The sequence below is a fragment of the Dipteris shenzhenensis genome, chromosome 25 (assembly GCF_047967505.1).
Source record: "Dipteris shenzhenensis isolate YYH24624 ecotype China chromosome 25, Dip_SZ_1.0, whole genome shotgun sequence".
Lineage (NCBI taxonomy): Eukaryota > Viridiplantae > Streptophyta > Polypodiopsida > Gleicheniales > Dipteridaceae > Dipteris > Dipteris shenzhenensis.
This window is the reverse complement of record NC_141620.1, coordinates 19220024-19234661: the sequence shown is the minus strand read 5'-3', so window position 1 is coordinate 19234661 and position 14638 is coordinate 19220024. Positions and strand designations below refer to the sequence as shown.

The following is a 14638-nucleotide window of genomic DNA, read 5'->3' as shown; positions in this document are numbered from 1 at the left end:
TTGCAAGTAGGCCCATATAATGCACATGTTACTGTGAACACACAAAATATAATTAAAAGAAAAGACGCTTACTTTTGGATTCCCTATGAGGGATATCACAACACTAAGCCTTCGCCTCATCCCTCCACTATATGTTCCCACTAATCTATCACCAATACCCCCATTCAAAAGATTTGCACTTCTCAATGAATCTTCGACTGCCTGTTACAAACAATCAGAAGACACAAAACAAGAGTTTTGCATGTCTCAAGTTTAGAAAAAAACCTAATATGTGACTTGGGCACATTATCAGCATTGAAGGATTCTGCACGTGCAACCCCATAATACTCACAGTTTGAAGCACATTTCCCTTTAGATTCTTGAGTCTACCATAGAAGAAAAGATGCTCTCGTCCTGTAAGTGTCTCCCATACTAGGCTGCAATTGATCATGCATTTCAGTTCAAAATCATATACAATTAAAGATTTTACAAAGGAGTTCCTTCTCACACCAATGAGAGAGAACTTACTCATACTGTGGACAAACGCCCATATGTGCGTATATTTTGTACATGTCTTTTCTGATATCAAGCCCTTCTATGTATGCTGTTCCTGAAGTTGGGGATGATAGGCCAATCATCTGCACGTAAAACCAATCATATAAAACCTCAGCTAATGATTACAACAAGTTGTAAAAGTGTTGCTTTTGCACTTGAATTTATTTAAAAACATAGTTGGGATAGTTCTGCCAATGCCACATCTCATGAACAAGTGATTCTGACATTAAGCATGATTATTGGTCAATTAGTACGGCATTTTTGGTCATGTTTTCAGAAAGAGCAGAAATGTTTTTCAAGTGCACAAAAAGAAGATCATGTTTTATGCTGCGTAGTGGAAATTTTCCATACCATATTAATACTTGATGTTTTCCCTGCACCATTGGGTCCAAGCATTCCGAAACATTGCCCATGAGGTACTGCAATAGACAGGCCTCTTACAGCATGTTTCTCAGAAGTACCACTGCTTCCTCGATATATTTTCCTCAAATCATCGCATACAATAGCACATGTTGAACTATGGCCCACCATCATCTCTTTTACAAATAACTTCTGCAAAGATGGAAGTGGAGTTTGTGGAGTGACCCTTTTCTTACTTCTAGTCATGATGATATATGCTCCAATGCTGCACACTATGATGAGAATATGATGCGATCCGAAGAGGTAAAGCTTCTTATCACAGCTAAAACACCAAAAAGGTTAAAAACCATTAAGAATGGTGTTCATAAAAAGAAACACTTACTTCTTGCACAACATCATACTTTTCTACTTCAGCTGCCACTTGTAAGTCAACTATCCTTACAGATTTCCTTCTCATTTTGTCTTGTGCTCTTTGATAGATTTTCCCCCAAAAACATAGAAAATGCCTTTTCCCTTTCTGGTCCAAGTAGTATGCAAGTGGCATGATAAGTAACCATTCCACAAACATGATTCCAAAAACTTGTTTCAATCCATTCTCAGGGTCCTGAATATTTTTCCACTGCATACCCTGAGTACCTTGATAGTAACCCGTCAGAGCATATTGTGAAAATTCATAAAGTCCTCTATATAAAGCAAAACCAGGAAGGAGCTCCATGATGAATATCCCACCTTCTGCAAGATCCGAGGCAAGAGATTCATGTTCTTATTTACACCTGAAATTAAAGTGAACTTGACAATCACTGCCTGCATACAAATCCTTGCTAAAGCTTAAAGCTGAAGGCAGGGGGTTGAGTTGTCTAGAATTACGAAAAAGGGTGACCCAAAAATGCTGGTTTCAATGGGCCTTGGTACGTCTTGTCCCTTGGCATATGTCTAATGACCCGTTTTCTTTTTTTACACATTCAAAAGTCTTCGACTAGGTCAATGAACCTTTATAAGATTCGTTTCCAAATCTCCATCTTGATACCACTAGGTCCTCTTGCCATGGCACTACCATGGTCATTGTCACTTCAAAAAGGATCAAGGGTTTGGGCTAACTAGTTGCTCATTCATACAACAAGGTGTCTGAGGGGGGGGTTCCTAACACTTCCGGAAGTATTACCAGAGGCCTAGGACCACTGGTGCGAGAAGCAAGTAAGATATGCCATAGGTGTCACTGATGGTTCGTAGGTGAGTGCTAGTCGATGGTGTCAACTATGTGCAAGCGGTACAAGTGTTGAAGTGATGTGAGCAAGAAGAAGACCAAAGCAGAACAACATCATAAAAGCCAACCCTCGACATGAACTGAGCAAAACTTCAACCACATGACACAGGGTCCGTTGTACCAAGTGAAGGGAGAGGAGGGGAGGAGAACACAACGGGAAGAGATCTTAGAGAAGAGAGCAGAGAGATGGGAAGTAGCACAGTTCATTAGGAAGCAAGATGACTGATACACCCTAAGAAGATACACACAAGGCGAGCTCTTGACTCCCCCTCTCACTCCCACCTCACGCCTTTCGCCCTTGCTCGAATGTCCCCCCCCCCTCTCCTCCGTTTCCCCCTCTTCACCTTCTCCTCGTCTGCTCCCCCGCTGGAAATCTCCTTTCCTTCTTCCTATTGGATGTCTTCTTGCATCCTTAGCCATTCCAGCATTTGTGGGCCGCTTCGTTCTTGATGGCTTGTGCAACACTCTAGCTTGTTCTGAGTCAATGAATCTCGTGCTCCATATGTTCTCCTGTCTATTCCATGTGCTCCTGACACTAGTTGGTTGCGAGGGTTGGTACACCACCTATACCTCTTAACTGTTGGATTGCTTCCCACGTGTACCAACAAGTACCGCATGTGCGCCTGTGCACTCTTTTGGATTGCTTCCCATGTGCACCAACAGGTGTACCCGTGTGCACCATTGCGCCAGATTGCTTCACTCTGATCAACTTTAACCATGGTCGGTCGAGGTTGAGGTTTGGTACTTTTCAGTCATGTATTGCTCCCGTCATATCCAAGTCATGTCCAAGTCCAATTCATGCCTATGTCCAAGTCATGTCCAGGTCCTGTACAAGTCACGTACTGTGAAGTCATGTCGAAGTCATGTCGAGTCATGTCCAAGTCATGTCCAAGTCAAGTCAAGTCATGTCCAAGTCACCTACTGTTTGTTCCAGAGTGACGAAGATGTGAACACATGTGAACACGATGCGACTAGGCAGTTGCTAAGGTGACCATGATGTGATCCACGTGTGACTCTTGGTGGGAGTCCCGAAGACTTAGAGTACAATAGATCCCCCGCCACTATCATTCACCGTCCCGGTGAGTGACTAAGGGTCTGTGTGAAAGAAATTTAAGTATAAATTGCAAATAAGAAAGTGACGTTGTGGTTGACATCCCCAAAACTGGAAAAGAAAGGACTCATAGCCTTACAACTCCAAAATTGGAATACGATTGGCTCATGGCCATACAACTGTAAAATTGAAATAAAACTGGCTCATGGCCATACAACTCCAAAATTCCTTTATTTACATGAGAACTGCAGAATCCAAATGCACAAAGCTCGCAAAAAGAAATGCTGAAATGAAAGATCCAGGAGCTACTGCTTGCTGTGGATGAAGGTCAGGGAGGGGGAGGGGGAGGGTGTGGTGGGTGTGCTGATGTTCGAGGGGTGGTCTTTGCCTCTTCCTCGACAATGTCCATGAGGTTGCGGAAGTCCTCGTATTTGGATTTATATCTGTGGTAGCCAAACCTGTAATGATCACATCCAGATTTGAGTGCAGAATTTTCAGTTTGCAGCCCATGGAAGTCGTCCTACAACTTGGAATGTGAAACTTGGAGATGGTCCTTCTCCTCGAGAATCTGCTTCATCTGACTCTGCACCACCTCCACCTGTTCATCCACAGTATGCTTGTCCTCTGCCACTGAGGTGTATCTGTCCCTGTAGGGCTGCAAGCTCCCTCTGGCTGTTGGGCTAAATGATTGTCCTCCAAAACTTTCTTGCTGGCTGTCCACTTTGCCTCCTTTGCTCTGCAAGACATTGTTGAAACTCGTCCTGCTGAGCTTTTCATGCAGCCTCCCTTGCTTGTAGAGTTGCTCCCCACTCCACTTCTTTCACGTGTAATGTTGTATCCCATTCTTTATGCATGCTGGCTACCTGCTTCTCATGTTCGAAGCTGAGGTGTTGCTTCTGTGACAGAAGCTTGCAAACCTGACCCGTAGTATTAAAGAGGGAGGCACCCATCTGAATGAAGCTATCATCTATAATGTGTTGAGCCATATGAAGGGATCTTTTAGCCCATGCATACCTATCCCGATAGGTCATTCGGTCAGCCATGTTGATGAATTCGCCATATTTCGAAAGCTGCTTTCATCCCTTCCTGCTTTGGGTCCTCGAGAGCTACCACCGGAGCCAGTGTGTCGATGTCTAGGTAGCAACTTGAATCTCGGGATGCTTTCTTGGTGGAAGCGAGCATTTCTTGCAAGGGAAGTGTGAAAATTTGGTCCAGGTCCTCCTCCATGCAAACAGGAGACTGCTTCCGCTTTAATGCATACGGAAACCGTTTGTGTTTCTGGCTCTGTTCCTCTATTTGGGCCTCATGGGTGAATAGATCCCCTAAGGAGGATGCGAAGTAGATATCCAACATATCATTCTGAGGCAGTGAAGGACAATCAGCTTGAAAAGGTATCTTACCCCCAACAAAAATAGCCTCGCCAGGTCAAGTTTCTAGTGGGTCCTATTCAGCAGCCTCCATACTCGGATCAGGGGTTAGTCGTCGAGACACCTGGGGTCGTGTCTTCGCGTCACCAGTGGCTCCCAAAGTAAGATTCAAGTTCAATAACCTGTGTCACTCTGATGCTTCTCCACCATGATATCCCAAGGCAGAGGTCCCTGCTGCCATAACTACTGTCGATGGACCCCCCTGAGCTGTGGGACCGATGTCCGTATCTGTGCACCCTACTTACCCTACTGACCCTGATGTGATGATCGGAGGGGAGATGGTCATGATTGCGGGGGAGGTAAGTGGTAATGTCATGCCATGGTGGGCGAGACCTGAGGAGGGCAGAGGAGTGACCGGGAGAACATCATCAAGGAAATCAAAATCTGCCTCGAAGGGGATGGATGGAGAGGCAACTCCTGCATGAGCAACAGATGACAAAGCTCCAAAGGTTGGCCCAAGAGGGGATGGCTTAGAAACATGTGCTGCAGATGTGGGCAGAGCAAGAGTGGGCGTGGAGACGGGAGAGGAAGAGGGGACAGAGACTGATGCAACAGAGGCCGAGGATGCTGGGGCTGCGCTAAGAGCCAATGAAGTTGATCTCAAGTGGGGAGCCATAGGGGCGGAAGTTGGACGGTGAGGAGAAGATGAAGTATGTGAAGGTGGAGGAAAAAGTGCAAGGGTTGTAGCCCGCCACTGGTGCAAGAGGTAGGTGAGGTGAGGTCCACAAGTACATGTGTGTGTGTCTCTGCGTGTGCGATTTCGAATAGTGGCCCGGAATGTTGAATAAAAGAGGGATGCAAAATCATACTGAGTGATGGTGAAGAGAGCATTCAGAGCAGGATGGATACCTTTCGTGATGTAGTAATGCCCGGGTGCTGAATAGAAGCGAGTGAAGAAGTAGCGAGTGATCACTGCTTCTCTACTTCCACCTTCCAAAACCTTTTTGCAATCATATCCCCTCCTGTTGGGTTTGCACTGTGAAAGGAATGAAAGGAGATGTGGTGAATCGTTGGAAGGAGGCTGAATAGAGAGAGCAGGGAGCCCCATGTACTGTGAGACCAAATTGGGTGTGAGAAGCTGCTTGGAGCCCATAAACTCAAAAGTGTCAGTGATGGAGTCATAAGATCTGATGAATTCTCTACACAGTTCCACATCGACAGGAGAGAAGATGACCTTGTCGAACTCAATTAGACAGAGGGTTTGGATCTCTGAAGATGTTAACACCGAGGATAGTTTGAGATTTGGATCCAGAAGAGGTTTAAACATAACCCGAATGTGGGAGAGAGGAGGGGTGGTTATTGAAGGGTTCTGTATCTCGGTTGGCCCACCCGACCCTTCTGAATGTGGTCTCTGTGCAAAGGGGGTGTAATCTAAGCCCCCATGGTCGGAAGAAGAGGCACTGGAGCTCTGAGAGTGGGAAAGAACCTCCTATTGCTGTCTTGATTGCGGTGGCTCTCCATCCGAGATGATAGTGATGTCTGGGCCAAGATGGGGATGCAAGGTTAAATGCATCACTGATAAAATCGGCCCTGCTGATGAAGTCGGCACTGTTGTTGAAGTCGGCCCTGCTGTAGAGGCTGTAGGCATGGATGAGGTTGTGTGTACTGCAGAGGCTGCCTGGGACGTCATGGCGGTACAGAAAGGGGTGAAGAGCTTATCTCTAAGCAAACGTGGCTTATACTCGTGCTTCTTCTTGAGCATGAAGAACGGGATTTTGCCAAAAAAACAAAGCAAGGAGGGGAGTTGGTGGCGAAGCACATGTCAAGTAGAAGACGATGGGAGGAGGAGAGCTGATGACGAAGCAAGAAGAGAAGCTGGCAAGGTCCAAGAAGAGAAGCTAGCGAGGTAGGTGATAACGAGGAGGGAAGCTAATGAAGAGGTCCAAGAAGAGAAGCTGGCGAGGCAGGTGATAACGAGGAGGGGAGTTGATGACGAGGTTCAAGAAGAGAAGCTAGCAAGGTCCAAGAAGAGAAGGTGGCAAGGCAGGTGATAACGAGGAGGGGAGTTGATGGCGAAGTAAGCTACTGTCGAGGTGTTGGCCAGGAGGGATCTGATGAAGCAAGAAGGGAGCTGCCAGGTGATGGCGAGGAGGGGAGCTAGGGCTGGCGAGGTGGTGTTGACGTAGAGGGGGAGCTGATGGCGAAGCAAGGAGACCTGGATGGTAAGGTAGGGAGGAGAGAGCAAGATTGTGCAGAGGAAGGCTGATCAGGAGAAAGAGAAAAAGCTTGGTGCAGGAGGGTGGATAGGAGAACGCAGGGTGGAGGGCAAGGTGGCGCAACAAAAGAAGAGAAGAGTATGTGCTGTGGAGGCCAACGATTCAAGTTGAGGTGCAAGCCTTGGATGGCCAATTGGCAACAGAGAGAAAGGGGGAGCTGAGGCGTATGTGGAGCGAGAAGATGGGCTGAGGGCAAGAAAAGATGCGCAACCACAAGAGGGTGCTGCCGGGAGAAGTGCGACCCAAGGAGAGGGGTGAGATGGGCTGCAGGGAGAGGTGTGACCCAAGGAGAGGGGTGAGATGGCTGTAGGGAGAGGTGCACTGCACCTGGCAGAGGTGCGATCCAAGGAGGGGGTATTGCCAGAGAGCTGCTAGGAGATTTCGTTGATGGAGGGAGTTGCCAAAGAAAGTGCAATCAAAGAGAAGGAGACGTCGTTGATGGGGGAAGCTGCCAAAGAAGAGCGGCCAAGGAAGATGCGATCCCAGGCATTGCAAGAGGGACTCGTTGCCAACGAGAGGGTGCAAGGAAGAGAGGCGTCAAAGGTGTGCTTAATTTGGCAGGTGCCACAAATAGCATAGGAGGTGGGAGGTGGGGGGGGCAAGATGCGCACCAAAACTGAGGCTCCCAATGGTTGATTGATCACCACAAGTACCTATGCTTGGCCAACGCTAAATATAGCACTGGTGGGAGGTGAGAGAAAAAGCGGTGTGGGCAAGAGGTATAGCACTAGTGGGAGGTGGGAGAAAAAGCGATGTGGGCAAAAGGCAATATTTGAATGAAAAAGGTGGTAAATTTTGAATTTGAAATATATACCTCTTGTATAGGCCAGTGGACAAGTGTGACATGAGAAGGGATGAACCAAGGGTGAACAAGGGGTGGCATTGGTGTGCACATGGGCGACTAAGGGGTGAACAAGGAGTGACCTAGGGTGAATCATGGGATGAACAAGGGGTGACATAGGGATGAACATGGGTAACAGAGGGGTGAACATGGGGAGGTGACATAGGAGTGAACAGGGCTGAACTAGGAGTGAACAGGGGTGACCTAGAGAGGTGAACATGGGTGACAAAGAGGTGAACATGGGAAGGTGACATAAGAGTGAACAGGGGTGAACTAGGGGTGAACAGGAGTGACCTAGAGGTGAACATGGGTGACAGAGAGGTGAACATGGGGAGGTGACATAGGAGTGAACAAGGGTGACCTAGGAGTGAACAAGGGTGACCTCGAGGTGAACATGGGTGACAGAGAGGGGAACATGGGAAGGTGACATAGGAGCGAACATGGGTGAACTAGGGGTGAACAGGGGTGACCTAGAGGTGAACATGGGTGACAGAGAGGTGAACATGGGGAGGTGAAATAGGAGTGAACAGGGGTGACTTAGGAGGGAACAGGGGTGACCTAGAGGTGAACATGGGGAGGTGACATAGGAGTGAACAGGGGTGACCTAGAGGTGAACATGGGTGACAGAGAGGTGAACATGGAGAGGTGACATAGAAGTGAACAGGGGTGACCTAGAGGTGAACATATAGGTGAACATGGGTGACAGAGAGGTGAACATGGGGAGGTGACCTAGGAGTGAATAGGGGTGAGGAGTGAACAGGGGTCACCTAGAGGTGAACATGGGTGACAGAGAGGTGAACATGGGAAGGTGACATAGGAGTGAACAGGGGTGACCTACGGGTGAAGAGGGGTAAGCTAGAGGTGAACAAGAGTCATGAGGATCTTGTGATGGGACACTTGTCAAAATGTGCCCAAAACGACATTTGATGGTGACCCATGTCCTTATGTCATCGGGGGGTGAAGGAATCCACTAGCTAAAAATGTAACAAGGTGAAGGAGGGTGAGAATTGCTCTATAAAAGAGACCTCTCTCCTCCCTCTCCAGCATCTGGTTCTTCCCTTCGTAGTTATGCCATCACTTATATCTAGCTTTGTATATCTTTTCCCTTCTTCCTAGAGCATTAGGCTCTCACTTTGTACCCCTCTTCTTGCTTTTGATGTTTTGAATAAAGTTCATGCTTCATTTTCCTCATCCTTCTTCCATCTCCTCTCTCCTCGCTCTAAAGCTTAGTGTACCCACATGAGTGAGTCATTTCTGGATCTGTATTAAGGATATTCTCTACTCCCTTGGGCGACCTCAATTTGCCATGTATCTGGGAAGCTACTTCTCTACTGAAGGAGATCGTTGCCCTTTCCATAACTGCAGTCGCGTATGGACAGTTTTGACAGTCTTCTGTAAAATGGTCATAACTTTCTACTCCGAGCTCCGTTTTGAATGAAACTGATATCAAAATCTTTGTCTTTTCAAGATCTATCTATTGATGTATTCAGATATTTGTTCCATTTAGTAGAATAAAAGTTAATGTTGTCCGAGTGGTCAAGTCTGTTGTTTGGAGCAGTTTTGAGAACCTTTCGTAAAACCGTCATAACTTTCTATTCCAAGCTCGGTTTTGAATGAAACTGATATCAGAATGTTCATCTTTTTGAGATCTATGTTTTGTCCCAACCGTCCCATCCAGCCAAGTCAGCCCTATCAATTCACGCCTTTCACATCGGTTCACATTGTGTTGAGTCAAAAGATGTTCTTCCAACAACGGCTCGCTCTTACTTTTGGGGCTGACCGATTAGCTCAAATCAATGCTTCCCCTCAGCCTTTCTTATTTCCAATGCTAGAGTACAACCTCACCTTTGACGTCTATATCTTTGTTTTGATCTGAGAAGATAGAGAGTGAGTGTCTCTTTAAGCTTCATCTAATGCCCAAATCTCTTCTCTCTTCTTCAATTTGTGGGTTGAGACGTGACCAAAACCAAACCCCCAGTTTTGTGTCACAATGCCTCCAAGTTATTATCCATTTTTTCCATGACCCTAGTAGTCTTCATGTGGAACTCATAGGGCATAACCTCCTCCAGGCCATAAACTAGCTAGAATGGTGAATATCCAGTGCTAGCCTTGTATGCTTTTCTGTAAGCAAAAAAAGCAGCTGGTAGTAGAATATCCCAATCTGCCAAGGAATGTAGGCATAACCAAGCCACAATATGAGACATGGTCGGATTGGAGCTCTCGGCCAAACCATTGGCTGGAAGGTAGTATGAACTAGAGGTCTTGTGAACAATTTGTAGTTGGGTGATGAGGTCAATAATAACATCATTGAGAAAGTGGGTACCTCTGTCACTCATCAATTCCACGGGACATCCAAACCTAGAAATAATTTTATCATACAAGAATGAGGCCACAAATTGAGCAGTGTAAGTCTTCGCGGCCTTTGCCTCCACCCATTTAGTGCCATAATCAATAGCAACAATCAGAGCCTACTTAATTCTCTTCGAGTTGCAAGAGAGATGGGTCCAACAAAATCCAATCCCCATCTATTGAAGGGTGGTACAGGGCTGGATGGCTGAAGGGGAAGGTACTCCCATCGGGTAGGCTTTGGCCCCCCTCTTTGACATGAGGCTTGGAATAGCTTTGGCCACCACAACCCAGAGCACATTATCTTTCTAGCAGTGGCCTCTGGTGCCATATGACCTCCCCCCATTCCTGAGTGAGCCTCCTGAAGAATGGCTTGTTGAGGGAGCCGCACCTCCTTAAAATGTGGTCCTTCCCCAGCTTGTACAACTAACTCGCGATCAGTTTAAAAGGAGTAGCCTGAACAATCTGCCTCTGCTTTTGTGCTGGAGTTAACCCTTTGGGGAACTCACCTGTAGACAACAAGTGTACAATGTTTGCATACCATGGGGGAAAGTAGTTCACAGCAAACAGGCAGTCATCTTTTGGTACTATGACACCGACACGGAAGAGGCCCGCATGTGGAAGGTCATCATCAACTCCTATGGCTGCTTCACCTGAAGAGATCCTTGACAAGTGGTCTGCTGGTTGATGCAATTTGCTTGCTCTCACTAGGATCTCTCACTAGGATGTCAAAGTCAAACTCTTGAAATAGAAGAATCCACCTGCTCAGTCTCCCCCCAGCGTTGGTTTGTTCAGTAAGTATTTGAGAGCTTGATGATCAGTAATGATGACAAACTTACTGCCCAAGAGATAGTGCCGATACTTTGTCATGGCACAGACCATGCCCAAGCCCTCGCGTTCAGTGGTGCTATAGTTTCTTTCTACTCCGTTGAGTTGTATGCTTGCGAAGTACACAGGTAGGTCGAGTTTGTCCTCTTCATCTGGTTGGGCCAATATCGCCCCGATCGCCAGCCCACTTGCATCTACATGCACATGAAAAACGACATCCCACATAGGTTGCCGCAAGATGGGTGCCTTTACTAGACGATCCTTGAGGTTTTCAAACGCCAGTTGTTGAGGTGCCGACCAGTTGAAGGACTGCTCTTGGCGAAGGAGTTTCGTCAATGCCACCGCTATGTCGGCATAGAACCTGATAAATCTTCTATAATAACCCACATGTCCCAAAAAGGACTTGACTTCTCTTGGTATGCGAGGAATAGGCAAGTTCAACAACCTAGCTTCTCTGCACTGACAAAAAACCCACCTCAACTTACTCATGTGATCAGTTTGAATAGCAGGTTTGAGGTGAGAAGCAATCTTACCATTGAACACAGAGAAGTCATCCAAGAACACCTCAAGAAACTTTCTGATGTTCTCCTAGAAGAGTTTGGTGACAAGACATTGAAACGTGGCCGGTGCATTGCAGGGACCACAATGGGGAAGTCACCACTAATGTAGCCATAGAGGAAGTGTACACAGATGGTCCTGCATACGCGGAGGGTCTTGGTGTTGCAAAGGGAAAGGGTGAGAACATAGAAGATGTGGGGGTTAAAGAGGATGGGAGAGCATTTGGGAAACAGAGGGACGGAGTTGAAGTCATGGGTGAGTAGGCAGTAGGGAAGGAAGGGGGTGGTGGAAAACGCAGCACCAGTGTGGATGGAAAGGGAGATGAAACCATCATGACAGATAAAGGCATGGCCGGAGTAAAAGTACCCCCGAGTGGGATAGATGAAAGATTAGCTAGGAGCCCGGAGCTATGCATAAGAGATGAGGTAGCAGCTTGTCCAAACAAGGCAGAAGTAGATGAAGCACATGGAGTCACCACTCCGGCAAAAGAGGTGGTTGATGAAGACATCGTTGCAAGAGGAGGAGAGGGGCTGCCTTGACCTTGATGAGTCCTTGAGGAGACCTCGTCCTTCGTAACCTCTTCTTTCACATGTTCTCCGCATTGCACTTCTTCTTCTCCGGAGTCTGGATCTGACCACCAGGGTTCCTGTTGATCAAGTCAGTGAGAGTATCGATGAAGTTACTTGCTCTGGCTACTACTCCAATGGGCTCACTTTATGCTCGAGTTGAGGACTTCACAAACTTACGTCACACATAATTCTTCTTGTACCGAGTTTGGTCTGTCGGAAGTCTTTTCTCCACTCTCCTCAAGTATCTCCTAGTTCTCTCACTAGCTCCTTCAAATATTTCAGAACTACTCCGCATAAGACCTCTCTCTAGGACCCTAGATCACTACTTCACTTGTGCTACTCATCACCAGCAGTGTCCCACCGTGATCGCCATAAACTATCTAAGGGGGGAGTTCCTAACACTTCCCGAGGTATTACCGGAGGCCTAGGACCACTGGTGCAAGAAGCAAGTAAGACATGCCATAGGTGTCACTGATGGTTCGTAGGTGAGTGCTAGTCGATGGTGTCAACTATGTGTAAGCGGTACAAGTTCTGAAGTGATGTGAGCAAGAAGAAGACCAAAGCGGAACAACATCATAAAAGCCAACCCTTGACATGAGCTGAGCAGAACTTCAACCACATGACACAGGGTCCGTTGTACCAGGTGAAGGGAGAGGAGGGGAGGAGAACACAACAAGAAAAGATCTTAGCCAAGAGAGCAATGAGATGGGAAGTAGCATAGTTCATTAGGAAGCAAGATGACTGATACACCCAGAGAAGATACACACGAGGCGAGCTCTTGACTCCCCCTCTCACTCCCTCCTCACGCCTTTCACCCCTGTTCGAATGTCCCTCCCCCCCTCTCCTCTGTTTCCCCCTCTTCAGCTCTTCCTCATCTGCTCCCCTGCTAGAAATCTCCTTCCCTTCTTCCTATTGGATGTCTTCCTGCATCCTTAGCCATTCCACCATTTGTGGGCCACTTCGTCCTTGATGGCTTCTACAACACTCCAACTTGTTCTGAGTCAATGAATCCCGTGCTCCATATATTCTCCTGTCTATTCCATGTGCTCCTGACACTAGTTGGTTGCGAGGGTTGGTGCACCACCTATACCTCTTAACTGTTGGACTACTTCCCATGTGCACCAACAAGTTCCACATGTGCGCCTGTGCACTCTGCTGGACTGCTTCCCATGTGCACCAACAGGTGTACCCCTGTGCACCATTGCGCCAGACTGCTTCACTTTGATCAACTTTGACCATTGTCGGTCAAGGTTGATGTTTGGTACTCTTCAGTCATGTATTGCTCTTGTCATATCCAAGTCATGTCCAGGTCTAAGTCATGTCTATGTCTAAGTCATGTCTAGGTCCTATACAAGTCATGTACTGTCATGTCATGTCCAAGTCATGTCCAAGTCATGTCCAAGTCAAGTCAAGTCATGTCCAAGTCACGTACTGTTTGTTCCAGAGTGACCAAGATGTGAACATGATGCGACTAGGCAGTTGCTGAGGTGACCATGATGTGACCCAAGTGTGACTCTTGGTGGGAGTCTCGGAGACTTAGAGTACAACACAAGGGCATGCATAAGTAAAGCTTAACTAGTTAGAGGACATGGTAGTGCTTCATTTAGCATGCTCAGGCCTGCTTCTTGTTCCAGGTTTAAGGGAGCTATAGGATTTAATTATGGATCAAAGCCTTTCTTTCAGCTTTCATCTTTATCAATCCTATAGGCAAGCGACTAGATTCAATCTTTTTGATGATCTATGTTGTCACATATTACATGCTTTGTCCCAAACCACCCTCATTAAACCACAGCTCTTGTAAATACAGTCCTGTTAGATCAAATACCATAACAATGGAGGACAATATCATAAGGAGACCAGGGAGGGGTGCATGATGATCTTTACATAAATGAACTTGGATGTGCTGGAGACTTCAAGGAGCTAATGAGAATCCTAGAGCCACAACCCACATGGTTTCTCAACACCTCAACAACCTCAACAACAGAGTCGCATCATTCTTCTAATTCTTAAATCTCCATCCCCTTTTCCTCATGGTTGGCTAGAGGATCAGTTAGGGGTTTGACCTAATAGAATGAGAATCCTAGTGTGACACAAAACTGGGGGTTTGGTTTTGGTCACGTCTCAACCCACAAATTGAAGAAGAGAGAAGAGATTTGGGCATTAGATGAAGCTTAAAGAGACACTCACTCTCTATCTTCTCATATCAAAACAAAGATATAGACGTCAAAGGTGAGGTTGTACTCTAGCATTGGAAATAAGAAAGGCTGAGGGGAAGCATTGAGTTGAGCTAATCGGTAAGCCCCAAAGGTACGGGCGAGCCGTTGTTGGAAGAACATCTTTTGACTCAACACAATGTGAACTGATGTTAAAGGCATGAATTGATAGGCCTCATTTGGCTGAATGGGACGGTTGGAATGAAACATAGATCTCGAAAAGAGAAAGATTCTGATATCAGTTTCATTCAAAACGGAGCTTGGAACAGAAAGTTATGACGATTTTACGCAAGGTTCTCAAAACTGCTCCAAACAACAGACCCGACCACTCAGACAACAATAACTTTTATTCTACTAAAGTGAACAAATATCTGAATACATCAATAGATAGATCTTGAAAAGATGAAGATTATGATATAAGTTTCACTCAA

At 46.6% G+C, this 14638-nt stretch overlaps 1 protein-coding gene across 1 annotated transcript in view; it reads right to left on the bottom strand.

Moving 5' to 3' along the window:
* LOC147885555 (ABC transporter A family member 8-like) overlaps positions 1–14638 on the bottom strand; it is a 100234-nt gene that overhangs the window by 14774 nt on the left and 70822 nt on the right. The window contains exons 10-14 of the mRNA XM_087396092.1: positions 1277–1626; positions 886–1125; positions 508–617; positions 332–416; positions 73–201 (exon numbers count right to left, since the gene is read on the bottom strand). Of these exons, the coding sequence (XP_087252218.1) occupies positions 73–201; positions 332–416; positions 508–617; positions 886–1125; positions 1277–1626 (914 nt within the window). The remainder of the gene's footprint in view (positions 1–72; positions 202–331; positions 417–507; positions 618–885; positions 1126–1276; positions 1627–14638) is intronic.